General features: G+C 42.8%; 1 protein-coding gene, 1 long non-coding RNA gene and 1 other non-coding gene across 4 annotated transcripts in view; 1 reads left to right on the top strand and 2 right to left on the bottom strand.

The window, feature by feature from the left end:
• LOC129485161 (uncharacterized) overlaps positions 1–19,272 on the top strand; it is a 75,029-nt gene extending 55,757 nt beyond the window's left edge. Inside the window, exons 3-5 of one of the 2 annotated variants that reach the window (XR_010121427.1) lie at positions 951–1,070; positions 2,951–3,087; positions 17,860–19,272. This is a non-coding gene — a long non-coding RNA (uncharacterized lncRNA). Of the gene's footprint in view, positions 1–950; positions 1,071–2,950; positions 3,088–5,020; positions 5,250–17,859 lie in introns of those variants that run through there. The other variant, XR_008658626.2, reaches the window with a different exon arrangement.
• CNTNAP2 (contactin associated protein 2) overlaps positions 1–22,990 on the bottom strand; it is a 2,323,962-nt gene that overhangs the window by 37,446 nt on the left and 2,263,526 nt on the right. The window contains exon 22 of the mRNA XM_063641684.1: positions 7,907–8,146. Within this exon, the coding sequence (XP_063497754.1) occupies positions 7,907–8,146 (240 nt within the window). The remainder of the gene's footprint in view (positions 1–7,906; positions 8,147–22,990) is intronic.
• On the bottom strand, positions 2,911–3,125 carry LOC129485631 (small nucleolar RNA U3). Its single transcript, XR_008658752.1, has one exon. It is a non-coding gene; the product is annotated as a small nucleolar RNA U3 (small nucleolar RNA).

Below are 22,990 nucleotides of genomic sequence, written 5' to 3'. Positions count from 1 at the left end.
GACCAGCTTGGCAGTGGATTCTCGGCAATCCTGGCCTTGGTTCTGGGGGAGGTGGAGAATTGGTTGTTAACTCCCTTCCCTCCTGCTTCTGGATTTTCCATCTCCTACCCACTTCCCTGTCGGAGGAGCTGTGAGAATTCCTGGCCAAGGACCTCCCAGTGTCAGATGCAGGTTAGCGTTAGGGCAGAGAACCAGATAACTTAAGGTTACAGTGGATGCTGTGAATTCACCTGCTAGCAACTTACAGAAGGACTCCCAGGTCCTTTCTGGGGTGAGATGCACCACATCATATACCATGCAACCTTTGCTGATAATCTAGCCTGGACCTACTAGAAGTCCTCTAAAATAACTAGCTGTGGCTGGGCGCAGTGGCTCACGCCTGTAATCCCAGCACTTTGGGAGGCTGAGGTGGGTGGATCACGAGGTCAAGAAATCGAGACCATCCTGGCCAACATGGTGAAACCCCATCTCTACTAAAAATACAAAAATTAGCTGGGTGTGGTGGTGCGTGCCTGTAGTCCCAGCTACTCGGGAGGCTGAGGCAGGAGAATTGCTTGAACTCCGGAGGTGGAGGTTGCAGTGAACAGAGATCACGCCTCTGCACTCCAGCCTAGTGACAGAGCGAGACTCCATCTCTAATAATAATAATAACAACAACAACTAGCTGCAATCTTTGCAACTGGAGGATCCCTTAGGAAATGAAACTTTATGTCTTAAAATGCTTCATCTATTTTAATGATATTTTAAAGAAGATCCTAGGATGTGGCTTTTGGTCTGACGTATTCTGTATCAAATATCATGAATGTGAGAAAACACTCTAAGGCTTAACACAAACGCCTTTTAAAACAGCTTGGTGCGCAGTTTGGAGTTGCTTCTTAGTGCAGAAATTTATGGGATCAGACTCTTGGATTTATTTCTTCTGGTGTTTGTTTTGTTTTTGTATTTTACAGAATGTGCACTGCCATCTGTGGCTGTCTTCCTGCTGGCAAATCCTTTTCATTCCAAGCAAATAAGATTCCCTAAATTAGACAAAAAGGAAAAAACCACAACAGAGTCCATAATTCTGAGAGGTAAGTCATGGCAATTGCCTGGCATTCTGTGACCTTTAAATAAACCTTAACTCAGGGCTGGGGGTTACTTTTTCTACCTTGTAACTACTATTCCAAAAATATTCCTAAGGACCATATAATGGGTTAGAAACAGGCTGTACTTATTATCAAAGAGGGAAATAACTAGAAGAAAAAAAGATTGGATGTTTCCAATAGAGCAGAATTGTTTTAAATCAAGTCAACTTAAATCATAATGTATAAGTCTTTTGTTTACCTCATCCCCCTATAAAAATGTGTTCTTAGAGCCCCATGCTAGGCCCTAGCGCTTGGGGTGATCTTTCTCTACTGCCCAGTGTTTCCCAAACTCCAATCATGTGAAAATCACCTTCACATTTTTCTTGACATATACTGTAAAATCCAAGTATTATTTATTTACTTATTTTCACAAAATTGGTTAAATTTCTTATTTAAATATATTGATAAAACTTTACATCCCTACTGAGTAATTCTATTGCCTGTCAAGGCACGCCTGTCAAGGCACTAACGAGAAGCCTGTTCTCTCTTTATTATAAGGTGAAATACAATCATGGGAGAGGTGTTAAAGGCATGCCAGAACCAAATAGAGACTTTCTCTTTATAAAATCAGAAGGACTGAAAGACAAATGAACAGGAAATGACTTGCTTTGTATGTTACACGAGGCCATGTCCATGTCTATTTGCTTCCCATAATGGCGACCCCCTATCTAGGCTACGTGCTGCACTGCTCCAGAAGCCAGAAACTGCACTACAAATGACAGCTGTTATAGTTGTGCAGTGCACAACCTGACCAACATAAATGTCCCTCATTTTTGAAACACTGATAGAGCCCAAAGGACATTGGAGAGGTAACAAATAGTGTCATAGAAGTGTAACAGTAGCGTTACAGATGAGAAAAAGAATCTTATTACATAAAGCCAGCATACCTTCGAACCTATTTTCTGTTTTTAATCATTTAATATGATCTCAGACAGTAGAAAGACATGTATGGGAGCAGAAAGATCACAAGACCTATGGGTAGATGTCTTCAATTCTAATTTCCATTCTAACACCAAGTTCCTGCAAAACAAACATCCTGATATAGGTATGGATTGAGTAGCCCTGGTTTGCCAAGATCCCTTTAACACTAAGGCCATATGATTCCTTACTCTTCACAGCAAGGCACCTGCTGTATTTTCAGAAAAGCACAGCCCTCATTTTAAAGCAGCATCTTTTTCTATCTTTCAAAGTAGGTTAGCAGCCAATTCAAAACACTGAGTAATAATTTGACATCTTCCTCAAATTGAGCTTCCTTCCTGGGATGCAGCCCCTTCCATAAGGAGGTGCTTTCACTGGAGCCACTGAGTCCTGCCCCACACCGCAAATTTATTGTTCATTTGTTTGTTTCAAGTCTGCTTTCCAGTTGCAAATAGGCAGATCAGTTCTCCTCAAATTTAGGTAAAAACATCTCCTCTGAGTGAGCTTCCTTATAAAATGGCCAGGGAGCCCAGTCTCTTTGCAAGCTTGATGGTACAGTCTTTATTATTTGTGATTTAACCACCTAAAGGCTTTATTGTTTTTCATAAACCATGTTTTGGTCAGTATTTGGGTATTCAGTTTTTTCTTTTGGTAACCTTATTTTGAAGCATTTACCAAAGGGACCCTTCTTTTATTTGGTGAGTGATTCTTGACCTTGGTCACACACTGGGCACTCCTGGGGAGGGGCGTTTACATCACACACACCTGTGTCCCTCCCATCCCCCCCCCCGAGGGTCTGATTTGGTCCACCAGGGGTTTAGTACTAGATATTGGGATTTTTCTTTTTAAAAAATAAATAATCATGAACACCCTTCAGATGGCTTCCTTTCCCTTTCACTCCCCCAAAGGAAGAGAAGAGTGATCATCAGTGGCAAAAGGCAATTGCAGAGAAGCACCACCAAGAGCTGGCTTCATGCTCAGGAGTGAATGCTGAGCCGCCTCCTTGTGGTTTCCGGTGCTCCACATGTTCAGAGAAACTTCTCTGGTAAGAAACTATAGAAATGGTGCATAGAAATGTTACTAGAAAGGGTTCCTGATCCAGACCCCAAGAGAGGGTTCTTGGATCTCACACAAGACCCAAGAATTTAGGGCGCATCCATAGAGTAAAGTGAAAGCAAGTTTATTAGTTTGTTTTCACGCTGCTAATAAACACATACCTGAGACTGGGTAATTTATACAGGAAACAGGTTTCATGGACTCCCAGTTCTACACGGCTGGTGAGGCCTCACAGTCATGGTGGAAGGCAAGGAGGAGCAGGTCACATCTTACATGGATGGCAGCAGGTAAAGAGACAGCTTGTGCAGGGAAACTCCCATTTATAAAACCATCAGATCTTGTGAGACTTATTCACTATCATGACAACAGCATGGAAAGACCTGCCCCCATGATTCAATTACCTCCCACCAGGTCCCTCCCACAACACGTGGGAATTCAAGACGAGATTTGGTTGGGGACACAGTCAAACTGTATCAATTAGGAAAGTAAAGGAATAAAAGAATAGCTACTCCATAGAGCAGCCCCAAGGGCTGCTGGTTGCCCATTTTTATGGTTATTTCTTGATTATATGCTAAACAAGGGGTGGATCATTCATGCCTCCCTTTTTTAGGCCCTATAGGGTAACTTCCTGACATTGCTATGGCATTTATAAGCTGTCATGGTGCTGATGGGAGTGTAGCAGTGAGGTTATATAACCAGAAGTCAATCTCATTGCCATCTTGGTTTTGATGGTTTTAGCTGGCTTCTTTACTGCAACTAGTTTTATCATCAAGGTCTCTATGAGCTGTATCTTGTGCCAATTGCCTATTTCATCCTGTGACCAAATGCCTTAACCTCCTGGGAATGCAGCCTAGTAGGTCTCAGCTTTATTTTACCCAGCCCCTATTCGAGATGGAGTTGCTCTGGTTCAGACACCTCTGACAGAAGTATAGTCTTGACATCAGGATTTTAAAAAGCTCCCCAGGTAGTTTTAAAGTGCTTCCAAGATTGAGAAGCACTACACAAGATTAGAGCTTTTAAATTGCAGTGGCAAGTCACTTGGGAACCATGCTAAAAAACACGAATGCTGATTCAGTCGGTACGAGGAGGGGCCTGAGATTCTGCATTTCTAAAAAAACTTCCAGGAGACCCAATGCTGCTTGTCGGGGACCAAACTTCCAAGGCACCAGATGAGATAATCTACTTCCAAATGTCCTCTAGTCAAGCCACGCCTCACGAGCTCTCATGTTATTTTCTTCCTGTCCTAACCCTACACAGACTTTAGTACCTCACGTTAATTACAGGTAGAAAGGCATTTTTGTGTATACACTGTTTTGCTTTTAAATATCCGATAGCAAGGGATCTTATTCTAGTCAAACCTGAAAGATTACTGGAAAAGTGCAAAACCATAAAGTCCAAATTCGGAATGATGACCTTAGGCTCACGAAACCAGAATGCAATTGCTGATGTGGGGGATGCACTTAGAACCCGAGTTGGTATGGAACTCATTTTCAACTGAAGCCACTGGGGCTTCAATAGGTGCAGAAGGTGCTTCCTTTATCTGACAAAAAGCAGAGACTTCTGGAAAAATGAGGCTGCCATACTTCCCTCTTACGGGTGGCTTTTACTCCCAGGAAGAAGATCAAGAAACCTACCGTAAAAGTCCTCTCTCCAGGGAAGTTTTATGGCCATGAGAATGAGATACAGAGATCACTCAGGCCTGCATGAACAAGCACTATCACAAACTCTTTCTCTCTCATTTGTTCTTCTAGAAACCCATGTGTTCCTCCTATAGAGGCCTTTTCCCCCACCGCCTCTTTTCCCTATTAAACTGGGCATATTAGTTTCTAGCTTTAACTACTTACTGAGTTTCTTCTTTTTGAAGCTCCTATATGCATTTAAATAAGGTCCCCCTGCCCACCTGTTAACCTGTCTTTTATCAGCTTAATTTGCAGGCCCCCAGGTACTGAACTTAAGAGGACAGAGGAAAAGTTTTTCCTCCCGGACACTGAGCAACCGGAGGCTGCTGTTAAGTAACCTTCCCTCATTTCCACATCTCTCCTCTGTCCCTTCCAGCCCCTCAACCCACATTGTCTCTCATGTTCCTATTCACCTAAAAGAAAAAAGGAAAATCATATTATTTAAATAAACCTCTGCCTTATAGTTTGTAAACTGTTTTCTGTCGTTTTTTGTTTTGTTTTGTTTTGAGACAGAGTCTTGGCAGTGGCACCATCTCAGCTCAGTGCAATCTCTGCCTCCCAAGTTCAAGCAATTCTCCTGCCTCAGCCTCCTGAGTAGCTGGGATTACAGGCATGTGCCACCACACCCAGCTAATTTTTGTATTTTTAGTAGAGATGGGCTTTCACCATGTTGGTCAGGCTGGTCTCGAACTCCTGACCTCGTGATCCACCCACCTCAGCCTCCCAAAATGCTGGGATTACAGATGTGAGCCACTGAGCCGGGTCAACTGTTTTCTGTCCTTGTAATTGGTATAATGACAATTGGATTAATACTTCATTTGCTGGACACTGGGTAAGAACTCTCCAAGTGTAAGTGGAAATTTTTCTGCAAATGGATCTCATGTTACATAGCACAGGCCTGCCACAATATCAGAGTTACAGAATTTGGATTTGAACATCAAATACTAACAGATATGTTCCCTATATACATTTTCATAAATCAATCAAAAGAATCCTGTAATCCTAGCTAGCACTTCGGGAGGGCGAGGCAGGTGGATCACCTGAGGTTAGGAGTTCAAGACCAGTCTGGCCAACATGGTGAAATCCTGTCTCTACAAAAATACAAAAATTAAGTGGGCATGATGGCGGGTGTCTGTAATCCCAGCTACTCAGGAGGCTGAGGCAGGAGAATCGCTTAAACCCGGGAGGCAGAGGTTGCAATGGTGCCATTGTACTCCAGCCTGGGCAACTGGGTGAGACTGTCTCCAAAAACAAACAAACAAACAAAACCTGTCACACACAAAGCATGATTTTTTTTAAAATAAAGGAACAAAAACTCTTTCTTTGGTCATATCTCACAGATCTTAACAAACAAACAAGTTCCTAAGTAAGTAATAATACATAAAACTCATATTGGCCCAAGGTAGGATCTAGATGTTTTAGAAACTAGTCTCTTGGCCCTGACTTAGATCACAGGTGCTCACATCCTCAGGCAGTGGGTCCCTTTGACAGCGGAAGGACTCCTGCATTGCAAAGATCATTCATGGTATTTGTCTACTCGGGCATTTGGAGGAATTTATCTGAGAGATCTCTGTTCCTCTGTGGCCCTGACATGTCTTTTCTCCTCTTGTATTTTCACTCTTACTTTTCTTCTTTCAGCATTAGGAATGCTTTCCTTTGTTCAAGCCAGCCCGCTGTGTAATCTTAACAACATTCATAAAAGGGAATTCTTCATACGTGCCCTTAGCACACAGCACCCCGTGTCAAGTTCTAGGAATCCATGTGTGAGGAACAAAGAGGATTCTTTCGTCTGTAAATGGGTTATTCTGACAACAGGGCAATTTTGGCTTCTCTCGAAGCTTCACAAAGCTTTGCAGCACAACCCTGGCAAGGAATCACGATGACGATAGCTGCACTGATGCCACACGCTCCATGTGCAGGGCTGGAACATGATTAAAGCAATCAAATGCACAAGGTTTAGAGAATGAACTGTTACAAATTACAAAAGTTTGCAGGGAGAGAGGATTTGGAAGTCTTTACTCAACGTTCAAGCATTATAGCCAATTGTGTCTAATATAATAACCATGATTATTAATATCTATTGTAGCTAAACTTTAACACTTGCTACATGCTTGTGATAAAACACGTCAGATTCAAACACATCACTTTAAATAGAATTCCATGAGTTAGGTCTTATCTCCATTTAGGAAACGGGGAAACTGAGGAATGAGGTTATGAAAACTGCCCAAGGTTAATCTGCTGGTGAGAGGCAGTGATGGTGCTGGAATCCAGGCCTCGTAGCTGTTGCTTCCTGCCTCATCTTCTTCCTGTTTTTAGCATCAGCAACACCACATGTTGCCTGGAGACCCATTGAATGTTGGATTTGGAGGTCACTTAGAGGTTACACTCCCCTCCCCTTCTTCACCTTATGGGTGAAAAAGCAGATGCTTGGGCAGGTCACTTGAGTTGCCCAAGGCCAATTTAGGTGGAGCTAGGAGTATGACCTAAGTCTCCTGAGATACAGCTTAATAGGCTGTCTGCCACCCAGGGTTCTGTGTATACTCTTTTCATCCAATTAATTTTTCAGCCAACAGCTACATCCTTTCATTTGAGCCCTGTGCTTTCAAATTACATGTCTTATCACTCAAAGAAGTGGGACTAAATCCACAGAGTTTTGCAAGCTTAAAGGCACCTCTTAAAGATCTGGAAGCCAACAGTATTATTCATATAAATACAGAGCCAGGAGATGGATCTCTATATTGCTTTAGGTAAATCTCTTCTTAAATTAAAACACAGACTATGTTACAGCAAGTCATTGAGAGTCATAAGAGGCAAAAGAGAGACAGTGAATTGATCAAATCACCCACAGTCATGGTGCAGACATCAGTTTAGGCAAGTCATCATTTAACCTAATTGAAGAGTTAAGAGTTCCTACATTCTTTACCTTCAACTTATTTATTTCTGGCCCTGAGTATTTCAGATGTGCTAAGTGCTGCCCTGAGAACTCCATACTTACAACGTTCCTTTGCCCTTTCTTAATCCTCCAATGACATTACCAGTGAGGTTCTGTTATTAAATCCATTCCATAGTCCCAAGAGACTGGGGTTTAAAGAAATGAAGCAACCTGCCTGAGGTTGCTGGAGACCTTACCTGAATCCAGGTGATCCAGGTGCCAGGGGTCGGTGGCAGACGACATGGGGGACAGGGTCAGCGGCGAGGCCCCGCAGTTGGACTCCACCAGCTCGCCCTGGATGTGGACGTGAGCCGAGGCGTTGGTCTGCCTCAAGGCGGCCTTGAGAGGGGCGATCTGGTTGAACTGGACTCTGGAGAGGCAACCAGTGAATCCTGGGGTGTTGTATTTGTGAATCTCTTGGTCAATTTTCCCTGTTTCTAAAAGAAAAAAAGAAATGAAAATGTTACTCGACTCACCATAGTCCAGCTGTACAACATACCCGTCTTTGAATGTTTGTGTCCAAAGCTTACATTTAGGTTTCAGTTTAAGACGTTACATTGTTTTAGATGAAATATTAATGAGTGGATAAGATTTAGGGCTGCAGACTTGACTTTAAAGGAACCTTGTGTTAACAGAGAATATGGTAGGGTGAAAGTCACACATAAGACTATATGTGATAAAATACATTTCTCAGTACCTTCTGGCTACTTCAGATGCTGCCGAAACTCACAACAGTGACTTGGTTCTGATTGATTTTTCTCTTTATCTTTTCTGATGCTTCCATGACCCTCTTAACAAACTGAACAAAGCAGCCCTGCTCTGCCCTCCTAGCAAAATTTGGTTCTGTTTTATATCTCTTACTTACTTTCTTTTTCAGAATTTAAAAAAAAAAAAAAAGAACAAGAATTCTAGTAGCCTGTACGTGAACATCTCCTTTCTTCAAAATCCAATCCCCTTGGAATTCTGAGATTTACAGAATCCCCGCTAGTGTCTGATGGAGGTTTTGGCAGTCAGGAAACTTTCCCAACCCAATCACAAACATACACATGTATTGATGAATCTCACCATCTCCCCACCACCTGTAGGCTCAACATCTTCCCAAACTAACTCAGCTCAGAGGTGAGACTGAATAGAGGCATTTCCAAGGTACCAAGTGCAATGTACCCACACATTGTTATACCAGTTAAATCAATAGCCCTCTGTCCCAAGTTTTAGAAACTAACAGAAACAAATGTTGAAAGAGTCCTTAAATGCTTAAGAGCCCTTAGCTAGTGGGCCAGGCGGACTGACCTCAGAGCCTTTTAACCACTACTGGGAACTGTGTGAGAAAGATAATTCCAGCGGCAGCGTCGCAATTGCTCTGAGCAAGTGCTGCATCAACCCCTCATGTCCCTGCCGACTCCCTGGGCTCACACGAAGATTCTTTTGCCTCAGGGCTGAGGCAGGGTGCTGCGAGGGACATGGATAAAGTGCGTTGTTCTTCTCCAGCATCTTTGTACGCTTGCTTGCCCTTTGCTGAAGCCGTTCTGTTATCTGTCATGAACCAGTGTTTGTTTGTTTGTTAGTTTTGTCTCCTCTTTTAGAGAGCTGGGTAGAAAACTTCTGACTCCGGCTCCATTTCATAGGGTCCCTGACAGTTTTCCCAACTTTGAGGAGGGCAGGTTTCCCTATGACACCACAGAAAATCAATTGTTTCAAAGCCGTATCTACCTGTGGGATCTCAATTTAACATGGAGTCCACACTTCTTAAAGAGCTGTCTTCCCCTTGGTATCTCCTTCTGAGGTGGCCTCCAGGGAGGGAGCCTGGGGCATGGGGTTCCGGTGGTGGAGCAGGGAGAGAAATCACAGGCCGCAGCAGAGGCTCCTGGGCCCAGGCCTGTGGGGCTGTAAGCATTGGCAGAAGTGTCCACTGAGCAGCCAGAAGCTGGGGCTGGATGGCAGGAATGAGCCCTGGCAAATGGCCTGCTCTCACTTTTCCATTCTCTTTGGGGTTCTTTCACTGTCTTCTTTAGCTTTTCTCCTTTCTGTGCCTTCTCCCTATTGGGGAAAATTCTCAGTGTTTCAGCTGTTGTTTCTTTCCTGTAAGGCAGCAGGGTCACAAAAAGGAGGATTCTGATGCCCTGGAGAGCAGAACTAGTATTTCCAAAACTGGAGTGTGTTCCACATCTAGTTGATGTACCTCTTTCCTAGAGACCCTTGGCTGGGACCAATTCCCCTGGGGGGGGGCCAATGTGCAGTAAGTAGATACTCTGGAGTTTGCAGGACCTGATGGTTCCAACTCAGAGCCATGTGATAATATTGATACAATGGTAGAGAAAGGTAGCAGAGAAAATCTAGGCAGAAAGGGGTGGGTCCCTGTCAAACCTTCACCCTCAAGCCAGAAACTGCAGCCCAAAGTGAGAACTTACATCCCTGTTTTCCAGCTCAAATGTTGCCTTTTCCAAAACCACCCATGGCCCTGCCCACTCCCCCCCACATCCTGTGCCTATAAAAACCCCATACTCAGCTGGCAGAGAGAAGAGAAGCAGCTGGACATTAGTGACTATGGTTAGATGTTAGAGAGAAGCGGCTTGACTTCAGAGGGACAGCTTGACACGTAACATCAGAGAAGAATCTGGCCAGAGATGGCTGGACTTCAGGAGAAGATTACCATCCCTCTCCATCCCCTTTTCAACTTCCCTTCCTGCTGAGAGCCACTTTCATCGGCAATAAAAATCCCCTACATTTGTCATCCTTCAATTTGTGTGACATCATTTCTCCTGGATGCAGGAAAAGAGCTCAGGTGCTGCTAGTGTGGCTACAAAAGGCTGTCACACTTGCCCTTTGTCCTCACTGGCAGAAGGCAGCCAGCTTACGTGAAAAGCCACTGAGCTATTGACACTTAGGCCGTCTGGGGACAGCAGAACTAAAAGCACTGTAACATGCCCTCTGGGGCTTCGGGTTGCAGGCACCACCCCTAGATGCTGCCACAGAACCTGCACAGAGTTCACTCCTGTTGGCACTCAAAAGCGCTCACCCTGGCTCATGCACCCACTCACCCGCATGCTTCCCCCTGCAAGGGGTAGAGCACAGTGGGTCCAAGTGAGTGGAGTTTGCTCCTGGCAGTACCTAAGTGGCTGGCTGGTTCCAGCAATCGTGCACTCCAGTTCTGCCTCATTCACTTGCATGCTTCCTCCCATGAAGAGTCGAAAGCTGTGGGCCGGATAATTGAGGGCACCCCTGTTACAAGTCCCACAAAGGGGTCAGGGAAATCTCCTGCTTCAATATTACAGCACAGACCAAGGGCAGTACATGATGAGGGGCACTGTGCTTAGTACTTATTATGCAGTATCCCATTAAGTCTCCTGGCAACCATCTGAGCTAAATAGGATTGCCCCCCAAGTGACAGATAAGGAAACCGAGGCTTAGAGAAGTTAAGGCTTTGCCAATGAATAAACATTTATGTTTCATATAAAAAAAAGAGAAGTCAAATATTTTGCATTAGTCTCAATTTCTCTTTGAAAATAATAGACTATATTGTTTTATATTCATGTAGACTTTTGATATTTCTAGTCAGGGACCCCATAGAAATGGTAGAGTGAGGTTTTTAGAAAAAATGTAAATGGTTGTTAAAACTGCTTTGAGATTGTGTTTCATTAGAGGCTGAGCCAACAATTTGATTTTCGAAAATGTGGCGAACTGATGTCAAATCTTCATTAGCATCATTTAAAGCACCAGAAAGTTACAGAAATGCCTGTCTGGAATAAGATTCCATATTTCTTAAGAACATCTACAAATGACAGTATAGCTATCACTTTTTTGAATTTAGTACAAGTAAAGTATGTTACCCTATAATTGATTAGACTGGTCTCTACTGAAATCAAATATTAAAATATCATTTACTGTAAGAAACAGCGTTCTGCCTGGAGGTGTCTTGGATAAGGTGTTATTTGTGGGGGAAACTTGCTTTAAAAATGAAAATTGTAGAAATGCAGTACAATCACTTTAAAATTATATTCTCAAGTGACAATCAGTACGTTAATGTCTTATATTCATAATGATATGGATTACAGAAAATAGTCCCCTTAAAACACTGACACGATTCCGGGTAACACGTTAAAATGAAATGCTTATGACAGTCCTTTTAAGGAAATGCAGCAACTCCATTTGCGATGCATTAGCATGCTTTCCCGCTCCTCGTTCAGTTACTGAATGCCAAGTGAGAAGCAGGAGTGCTATGAGAAATTAAAGAGAAAAGGGCACCTGAGCAGGAAACACAGGGAGAATAGAGCCAGCTCCACGGAGGACAGTGCTTGGGGCCTTGTGGACATCCTCGAGCTCCTTTTCAGCAATTGGACAAGCATTTATTTATTTGGACAGGGATTTATTTAATTAATTAATTTATTTATTTATTATTTATGAGACAGGGTCTTACTCTGTTATCCAGGCTGGAGTGCAAGGCACAATCTCAGCTCACTGCAGCCTCAACCTCCTGGGCTCAAGCGATCCTCCCACCTCAGCCTCTTGAGTAGCTGGAACCACACTCGTGTGCTACCGTGCCCGACTAATATATTTTTTAGGATTTTTTTGTGGAGGCGGGGTTTTGTCATGTTACCCAGGTTGGTCCCAAACTCCTAGGCTCAAGCGATCCACCCACCTCGGCCTCCCAGAGTGCTGGGATTACCGGCATGAGCCACTGTGCCCAGCCTGGATTATAAGCATTTAGATGTGACTTCTCAAAGGAGGTTTCTTATTTTCCTTTGAGATTATTTAAATGCACCTATATCTTCTTCTTGTGTATTCCATGGGACCTATTCACCAGATGATTTTTGTTAGGTTTGATATCTTTTAGTTTTCTATCGACATTCCTTTTTGGGGAGGGGGATGTGATATTATGAGATACAAAGAAACACTGTCAACTTCATTTTCTACTTTTTATGAAACAGGCAAAAGATTTTAGGGCATCAGTGAGACTTACTTTAAGACTCTTGATAAGTATCTACTGTGCTCCCCACTGTGCTAGGGATTGTGGAAGTCACACTTCATAGAATCTGCAGGGTCAACACAGATGGCCAAACCTCATTCTAGCCCTAACACAGCACACCGTCGCTCTGCAGAGACCGTAGTACAACTGGCCCCAAAGCACTGCCCACCATTCTGCTCCTTCCCTCTGTTCTGGGGTGAAGTATGTCGCACTGGTGGCACTGGGGGTCTTTAGGTAATTCACAGACTGGGAGCTAAATAACATCCAGTCTTATTCCTTCCCCACTCCCCTTTCAATTCCTCAGAGTCTCAGGCCGGCTCAGTGTGGGGCTGGACTATCTTTATCATGGTGCCAATACTTGCTATTTTATTTTCCCTTTTTAACAAAGAGAGGTCAGACCTCAGACCTGGATGCTTTGGTGGGCAAGTGCTGAGTTTCATTATATTTTTATATGATGCATTTTTAGCACCACCGTGTCATGACAGCAAGCGACACTGGCATTTCATTTCATGGTAGTATTGCAAAATTTCTCTTTAACATAAACTTTTTAACATAAATTTATTTAAGTAAAAATGGTGAGTCCGTTTAAAGGAAAATGTTAGGTAAACAACAGTCAAGGAGGCCACTAGAAATGGTAAAAATGTCATCAGAAATGGCAAAAATCATGACGTTGGTCCTCAAATGACTCTTGTTTGGGGAACATTGTTGTGGAGGAGTTTGATGCCTCTCTAAGTCCCTGAATGTTCTGCCTTAGAGCCTCTGTTCCATTCAGGTGTAATCCACCCTCTCCCCTCACACTTAGTACCAGTCACTATCCATCACTTTAGAACACCAGAGACCCCCGCTCAGTAGGGCTTCCTCCTGGATTCTGCTCCCGGCTCTATCGAATTGGACAAGGTGTGTTTCTGCTCTGTTCAGATGGGCCAGAGGCCCGCAATTGTGCCTTTCCTAGAATTAAAGTTTTCTTGACAGCTGGGACTAAATGTCACTTCTCTTTGTGTTCCCCCAAAATAATGCCTTGCACAAAGTAATCACCAGTGACTGTAGGAATGAATATACAGATGCTTTTCAACTTACAGTGGGGTTACCTCCCCATATACCCATCGTAAGGTGGAAATATCGTAAATCAAAAATGCATTAAATACACGTAACCTACGGAACATCATGGCATAGCCCAGCCTACCTTAAACATACTCAGAACACTTACATTAGTCTACAGTTCAGTAAAGTCATCTAACACAACACCTATTTTATAATAAAGTGTTGAAAGTGGAAAACAGAATGGTTGTATGGGTATTCAAAGTATGGTTTCTACTGAATGCATATCACTTTTGAACCATGGTAAAGTTGAAAACTTCTAAGTGGAACCATAAGTCAGGGACTGTCTGTGACTGAAACCATCTATTCAGCAGTCTGTCATTCATAGTTTGGTGTGTGGGAGAGGATCAAGTACTATGGAAATTAGAACAATCATAGTTAGCTATAGTCAAAGTTTGTTTTTCAGCTTCATAGGGTAAACAGGTGCAGAACAAAACCAGGAAAGAGGAGGGGGAGGTCTTCAGCATACTCAGGAATTCAGCAGTGTATTCAGAACCAGCAGATCATTATGTTATTTCTAGCAGTACTATTACCTGAAAATCTGTCTGTCTCATTAAAAATGGACTTGTCTTTCAAAACGTTGTTGTATTGCTCTAAAACTGACACCCAGAGGAACTGATAAATTTCTCTTCTATGAAGGAAGGCAGGACTTAACACTGAACACCCACTGCTATATAAACCCTCCACAGACAGGCCTCACACATAGAACATTTCGACAGTACCTCGTGGAATAAGTAGAAAGTCGGTTTGAAATCACTGCCTGGGTGAAGTTTTAAATACTCCTTGGAAAATCAGACTGAAGTACAATAGGTGAGTGGTCACCTGATGTACACTTGAAAACATGGCCAGGTGCTGGCCCGGCAGCTCCCAGTGGCTCCCAGTGTCAGGGCTGGGCATCTGGGCCTCTTGGAGAGAGAGAAATAGAATTTGCACTGATCGGGTGGGATTCCGTTTTTCCATTCTAGTCCCATTTGGCCATAGTTGAATGAACGGGAGTCTAAATGGTTAGTGGAATAAATCAATGGGAAGTAACCATAACAACAACAAAAAGCCAAGAGCATTCATCTAAAAAAAGCAACATGAAATCAGATAAGCCTCATTCCTCGGTTCGAACGTGATCAACTGGTAAACATCAGGCAGGGCATGGAAATGCTGGCATCTAGGTTCCCTGTCAGCTCCCGCTCTAACAGACTGCAGTTTTTGGTCAGCGATGTCTTGCTGATCAGCTGCCTTTCCAAAGATGCACAGCCAGAATTAAATCTGTATCCATAATTGATGTATACGATTATGTACTGACATTTTATTCATCCCTTAAAGACATGAATGAAATTTCATTGTATTTATTAGATGCTTTTCTCTCTTATGAAGAAATATGCAGGACTAAAATATGCAGGTGTAATTTAAATAGTTCTTGACCTACACAATGCACTAACTCAATTATGCAGAGGCAGAATGCTGGGAGAAGCAGAATCATTTTTTCTTCTACTGTCTCTACCACATTTTGAATTTTAATTATTTTTAGAGACAGGGTCTCACTGTCAGCGAGGCAGGAATGCAGTGGTGTGATCATAGGCCTCACTGTACCCTTGAAACCCTGGGCTCAAGTGATCCTTTCACCTTAGCCTCCTAAGTACCTGGGACTACAGGCGCACACCACCATGACTGGCTTGTTTTTAAAAATTTTCTGTAGATGCAGGGTCTCATTATGTTGCCCAGGCTGGTCTCGAACTCCTGACTTCAAGCAATCCTATCCCCTCAGCCTCCCAAAGTGCTGGGGTTATAGGTGGGAGCCGCTGCACCCGGCCTTTGCTGCATTTTAACTCATAAATCTTTTTCTAAGGACTGATAAAACAAAACTGGATTTTTTCTTTCCAGAGTCAACAATAAAAAGAAATGTCTTCATACAGCCCACTACACTGTTTTGCAAAAAGATGAAGTATTACATTTTTATTTGTATCAATTTATCACAGCTCCTGAGCTTTTGGGAATACTAAATAGGTTGAAATTGTCACTCACATTTCTTCTTTTTTTTTTTTCGAGACGGAGTCTTGCTCTGTCACCCAGGCTGGAGTGCAGTGGCGCAATCTTGGCTCACTGCAATCTCCACCTCCTGGGTTCAAGCAATTCTCTGCCTCAGCCTCCCGAATAGCTGAGATTACAGGCGCCCGCAACCATGCCTGGCTAATTTTTTTTTGTATTTTTAGTAGAGAGGGGGTTTCACCATCTTGGCCAGGTTGGTCTTGAACTCCTGACCTCGTGATCCACCTGCCTCGGCCTCCCAAAGTGTTGGGATTACAGGTGCGAGTCACTGGGCCTGGTGTCATTTGCATTTCTAAAATCTAGACTGAAAACGAAAAGCTTATGATTGCTAGTTAATCTTAGAATACAGTTGTAATGGCCGGGCATGGTGGCTCACTCCTGTAATCCCAGCACTTTGGGAGGCCGAGGCAGGTGGATCACAAGGTCAGGAGTTTGAGACCAGCCTGGCCAACATGGTGAAACCCCATCTCTACTAAAGATACAAAAAATTAGCTGGGCGTGGTGGTGGACGCCTGTAATCCCAGCTACTCGGGAGGCTGAGGCAGGAGAATCACTTGAACCTGGGAGGCAGAGGTTGCAGTGAGCGGAGATCACGGCATTGCACTCCAGCATGGACAACGGGGCGAGACTCTGTCTCAAAAAAAAAAATTATATATATTTATATATATAATATACATATTATATTTATATATCATATATTTATTATTATATAATATATAAAATATGTTTACATATCTTATATTTATAGATATAAAATATAATTTATATATAAATATGTTTATTTATACATTACATATATAAATATGTTTATTTATACATTACATATATAAATATGTTTATTTATACATTACATATATAAATATATAACATAAATATAAATATATATAAATATAAATATATTTATAAGCTATATTTATATTTATATGTTATAAATATATTTATATATTTATATATATTTATAGTTTATATATACATATATATGAACTATATATAGTTGTGTATATATTTATATATAGCTGTATATATACATATATATAACTATATATAGTTTTATGTATAGTATAACATATATATACACATAACTATACATATATATAGTTGTAATTACATAGTACCAAAAACACTGATACAAAAGAGAATTTATGATCCCTTAAATGTTTCCCAAACACCAGACATTTGGAATGAGTAGGAGCACACATCTGATACGTGGATTTTCCACTTCTTTCCTGGATGTTTCAAGTTGTCAGATGTAAGATAGAAAGCCTGGGAGGTGCTGGTGCCCTGTTCCTCAGCCTCAGGTGACCTGTCACATGGCATGATTTTTTAGGGCTAAGAATAACAAGCTCTGCTGAAAGTAACAAGACCTTTCAGAATAATGGATGTACCTGTCACTCAAACCACAGAGCGGGGTGCTGTGATTTACTTCATGGGAAATCAGGTCTGATTTGACTTCTTCGAATCCCAGTAAATTGAAGCTATATGTCCTGGCTATTTGCTGCTGGGAAACAGAACACTAATGTGCGTCCCGAGTTTCTCATGAGCTGGGAATGAACAGACCTGCTTCTTACTCATTGGAATGTTTCCACTTTTGCATTTTAACTTGGTAGCAGCAGAAATAGAATCCTGTGTATGAAATTACCAACTGAAATGTAGTACAGAAAAATAATTTATCTCTGTGTGTGTTCCGCTTCTGCCAAAATGTTTTTTTGGCTTTGGAGAACCATGTTAAACTCTAGCCAACACCATAAAAAAAAACAATGAGCTTCAGTTTTCAAGCTCTTCCTTCATTCCTCTTCAAGCCACTGGTAGGTATGCCGGCCAAGACTAGCAGAGGGCCATTTGAAACTAACTCTGGACAGCAGGAGAATTTGGGACAATGGGGAAAAAAGGGTAGAAAGATGTTGACCTCATACATTTCACCAGCAGCGTAACAAAGTGTAGGCTAGGAAAAGTGTGTTAGCAAATTTTTGTATTTCCAGATAATGTCAAGTTGAATGATTCAGTAAAATAGAAAGTAGCCACTTTTCATTTTTCTTTCTTTCTTCTCAGTTGTACTATAATTCCTATCCCAGAAGGCCTCTAAAGCTATCTTACCCAAGAGAAAAAAAGATCCTTTGAAGACTAAGATCGCATGAAAGCATAAACATCACGAAATGGACCTGAGGTAGGGATTGAAAGCGATGGTTTCCCCAGGGCCATGAGCCAGTCAAGCACCCGAAGAAATTGAGGGGGAGAACTGTTTCTGGAAAGTGTATTGGATGGTTCCCTTAATTGACACTCCATGTCACATAATTAACACAAGAAAAAATTAGAATCTCGGGACCTTGCCATATAAAATGATGTTCAGAAAACAGAGCCTAATGCTTTGAGGCTGAACTTGAAGCTCCAGTGGATCATCACAAAATTTAAACCGTACGATCGCAACCACCCTGGATGCCACCAAGGGACACAGTCTGGAGACCCACTTGGAAGCCTTTGGATACTTCTTTCTGTCAACACCTATTCTCACTGCTGAACCCCTAAAGCCAGTTCCTTTATTTTCAGATTGGGGTAATAGCCTCCTAGGTGGGAGAACACTGAGAGAGGCCACCTAAATTTCAGCAAAGCATTTTAGTAAGTTTCTCATGACATTTTTGTGGTCATGACAAATAGATATGGTCTCATTGTAATATGTTTGAGTAGTACAGTCAGGCACCACATAATGATGCTTTGGACAAGGATGGACCACATGTAGGAGGGTGGTCCCAGGAGATTATAATGGAGCTGAAATTTTTCTATTGCCTGGCATTTATCATAATGTGCTTTTTATCATTTATCATTATTTTAGAGTATACTTCTTTTTTGTTGTTTTTTGAGACTGAGTCTTGCTCTGTTGTCCAGGCTGGAGTGCAGTGGCACGATCTGAGCTACTACGACTTCCACCTACCAGGTTCAATTGATTCTTGTTCCTCAGCCTCCCAAGTAGCTGGGATTACAGGCGCCTGCTACCACACCTGGCTAATTTTTGTATTTTTAGTAGAGACGGGGTTTCACCATGTTGGCCAGGCTGGTCTTGAACTCCTGACCTCGTGATCTGCTTGCCTCAGCCTCCCAAAGTGCTGGGATTACAGGTGTGAGCCACTGCACCCAGCCTACTTTATTTTTTTATTTTTTACTTTTAAAAAGGGTAACTGTACAACAGCCTCAGGCAGGTCCTTCAGGAGCTATTCCAGAAGAAGGCATTGTTATCACAGGAGATGACTGCTCCATGTGTGCCACTGCCCCTGAAGACCTCCCAGTGGGACAAGGCGTGGAGGTGGAAGACAGTGGTATTGATGATCCTCACCCTGTGGAGGCCAAAGCAAATGTGTGTATTTGTGTCTTAGTTTTTAATAAAAAAGCCTTAAAAGTTAAAAACGAATTTTTAAATAGCAAAATCTGATAGAATACGGATATAAAAAGAAATATTTTTTTACAGCTGTATAATGTGTTTGTGTTTTAATCTAAGTGTTATACAAAAATACAAAAAAGTGAAAACGTTTGAAAACATTAAGAAGTCTATAAAGTTAGAAAAGTTACAGTATGCTAAGGTTAATTTATTTTATTTATTTATTTATTTTGAGATGGAGTGCAGTGGCGCAATCTCGGTTCACGGTAACCTCTGCCTCCTGGGTTCAAGCAATTCTCCTGCGTCAGCCTCCCGAGTAGCTGGGATTACAGGCATACGCCACCACACCAGGCTAATTTTTGTATTTTTAGTAGAGATGGGGTTTCACCATGTTGGTCAGGCTGGTTTTGAACTCCTGACCTCAAGTGGTCCACCCTCCTCTGCCTCCCAAAGTGCTGGGATTACAGACATGAACCACTGCACCCAGCTGGTTAATTTATTATTGAAGAAAGAAAATTGTAAAAAATAAATTTAATGTGGCCAAAGTGTCCAGTGCTCATAAAATCTACAGTACTATAATGTCCTAGGCCTTCATATTCACTTACCACCCACTCACTCATCCAGAGCAACTTCCAGTCCTGCCGAGCTTCATTCCTGTTAGGTGTCCTATATAGGGGTACCAATTTTTATTTTTAATTTATTTTTTTTGAGACAGAGTCTTGCTCTGTCCCCAGGCTGGAGTGCAGTAGTGCGACGTTGACTCACTGCAACCTCCACCTCCCAGGTTCACGCGATGCTCCTGCCTCAGCCTTCCGAGTAGCTGGGACTACACGCACGCACCACCACACCCAGCTAATTTTTTTTGTATTTTTAGTAGAGACGGGGTTTCACCATGTTGGCCAGGCTGGTCTTGATCTCCTGACCTTGTGATCCACCCACCTCGGCCTCCCAAAGTGCCGGGATTACAGGCGTGAGCCACCGCACCCGGCCAATTTTTATCTTTTATATCATATTTTTACCATCCTTTGTCTATGTTTAGTTAACAAATACCATTGTGTTACCGTTGCCTACAGTATTGAGTGCAGTGGCGTGCTGCACAGGTCTGCGGCCTGGGAGCAATGGGCTGTAGCATACAGCCTATGTGTGCAGAAGGCTGCACCTTCTGGGTTTGTGTAAGTGCACTCTGTGGTATTCACATAATGATGAAATTGCTTAATGACACTTTTCTCAGAACGTATCCCTGTCGTTCAGTGATGCATGAGAGTATTTTAAAGGTAGATTAATCATGAGATGAACAGTGGTGGAATTTGATAAATAGGTAGAAATTGGCTTCAAGGAGAATTTTAGTGGTGATTCCAAGCCTACATTTAATCATTTTATTAACTTGGATAAAGACATAATGGCACATTGATGAATGTGCCATATGGCATTTAGTAAAAAGGGGTGGCTCCACTCAAGAGGACAGTATCATGAGCCAAAGGGACTCTGAGAGGCTGAAATGATTTCCCTAGATACAACTAAATACAGTTTAGCAGAAACGAATAACCAATTTCTATATTTGCAAATGCCATCGTGCCTTCCCCCACCCCAATCACCTTCAATACCAAATTGTATAGGACACACCTGGTAACTGTACGTAGCCTCCTCTACCCCTCCTTTGTTGGGACAATGGGGCTGATAGAACAAAACTGGATGTTTTTTTTCCAGTTTTGTTTTCCAGCAACCCCTCAGGACTCTGGTATTTTTGTTAATTATATGGGATTTAGGAATTAAGAGTGAGACCTGACTGAGTCATGAAAAGGATGGAGTCTATATTCCAATTTAGAAAGCGGTTTCTGAGACCGTCCCCTGAGGTGGTCAGAATACCCCAGAGAGGTCATCAGTTCAGGACAGAGCATTCTGAGCAGGAAAGCAATAATAAACCGGGGTGTGTTTGGAGGATGGCACCATGCTTGAGACGGTGTCATGTGAAGCAGAGTGGAAGCAACTGTGGATGCTGAACGTGGGGAAGAGAAGACTCCGGAAGCACACCATCGCTGCCATCAGGTTTGGAAAGGCCGGCACCAGGGAGAAGGCTGAGACTTGTTCTGTGGGGCATTAATGGGAGGATGTTCAACTGGACCTTATACTGAAAGCAAATATGACATCAAGTCTGCCAGGGTAGGTGTGGAGAAAGTGGCCCTGTAAGCCAAGGGGCTACTGAGTTCAATCCTGGTGTCATTCCAGCTGGTGGGGTGTGGTGGAAACACCAGGGAAAGGTGGAGGGGTGGGGGGACCAGCCGTGCAGGGGAGAAGGCAGGTCCTCAGACCCCCGTTCTGTGTGGCACTGTGCAGAAGAGGGGAAGGCTTCCTCACTTCACCCTGTGTGCCAGTCCTTTATCTAACTAAGTCTCCACAGAAAACCCACAAGATGGGGTTGAATGACCTTTTGTTATCCAGAAAAGAAACTGAGCCTGAGGAGTAAAGTTACCTGACTGAGGTCACTCTGCTAGAGGGTGGGGCAGGGATTCAGTCCCCCAGTGCTGTCCCTGACTCTCTTTCTGCGTGGAGGGATTCAGGCTCAGCCTCCAGGAACCAGAGACCAGAGCTCCCTGTCTGGGACCCAGCCACTGAGACGTCAGGTCACAAAGACAGAACCAGAGGCACTGGGGAGCCAGAGAGCTTTGGAAATGGGTGTCTTGATGTCCTTCTGCCTCAGTCTAGAGCTGAGATTCCTGAGAGGGCCAAATCAGGGGTAGGAAGAGGGTGCAGTGTGTCCTCCGAGGTGGGAGGAGGCCAGGCCATTTGACCACATCTTTCTCTTCAGAGTTCACTGTTCCCACAGACACATTATATGTCATCCATTTTTATATAAATGGTGAGTTCCCAAATGGGATTTAAAGACAGCCAAGCAAATCTTTACATCTCTTGGAACTTAAAACAAAGCTTTTCCGTCACGGAATTCTAATCTCTCTTAAATAAGAGGCTATGAAACTGAGGGGCATTATAATAACCTTCATTTAAAATTAGATTCTGGATGTTCTGGTGACTTAGCTGAAAACAGCTCAAATCAGCGAAAACCTTTACAAGGACTTTTCAGAAGTTGGAAGACGTATCTGTACACACGGCACAGAGCTGGACTTGGCCAGTGTGTGCCCTCTGCCTCCTCCTGGCAATGCTCACCCCTTATTACTGTTATTTGTGAGAGGTGAATGTTTTCTCATAGTGAATGTAGCAGTAATAGTTATAATAGTAATAATAATGATAAAGAACAGCAACATTTCTCACAAACCCATTTCCTGAGTATTAGCAGATTTGCTACTGGGCCTTGGTTCCCCTTAGATCTTGGCTTAAATGAATGCTTAATAATGACACCAGAGGCCGGGTGCCGTTGCTTACGTCGGTAATCCCAGCACTTCGGATCACTTGAGGCCAGAAGTTCGAAACCAGCCTGGCCAACATGGCGAAACCCTGTCACTACTAAAAATGCAAAAATTAGCCGGGTGTAGTGGCACAAATTAGCCGGGTGTAGTGGCACGCCCCTGTAATTTCAGCTACTTGGGAGGTTGGGGCATGAGACTGGCTTGAACCCGAGGTGGAGGTTGCAGTAAGCCAAGATCACAGCACGGCATTCCAGCCTGGGCAATAGAGGGACTCTGTCACAAAAGAAAAAAAAAAAAGGATTCAATTTTAATTAAAAAAATATAATGGTAACAGCTAAAGATTCTTGGAGTTATTACCATGTATTAGATGTATGCTTAACATTTGAAACACAGTGTCTTATTAATGTTTGTGAGGGAAGAGAGACAGACCCTCTCATATTGTTTTATATTG

The sequence above is a fragment of the Symphalangus syndactylus genome, chromosome 6 (genome assembly GCF_028878055.3).
Source record: "Symphalangus syndactylus isolate Jambi chromosome 6, NHGRI_mSymSyn1-v2.1_pri, whole genome shotgun sequence".
Classification (NCBI taxonomy): domain Eukaryota; kingdom Metazoa; phylum Chordata; class Mammalia; order Primates; family Hylobatidae; genus Symphalangus; species Symphalangus syndactylus.
The sequence above is the reverse complement of the archived record's forward strand: the minus strand, read 5'-3'. Positions and strand labels throughout refer to the sequence as shown.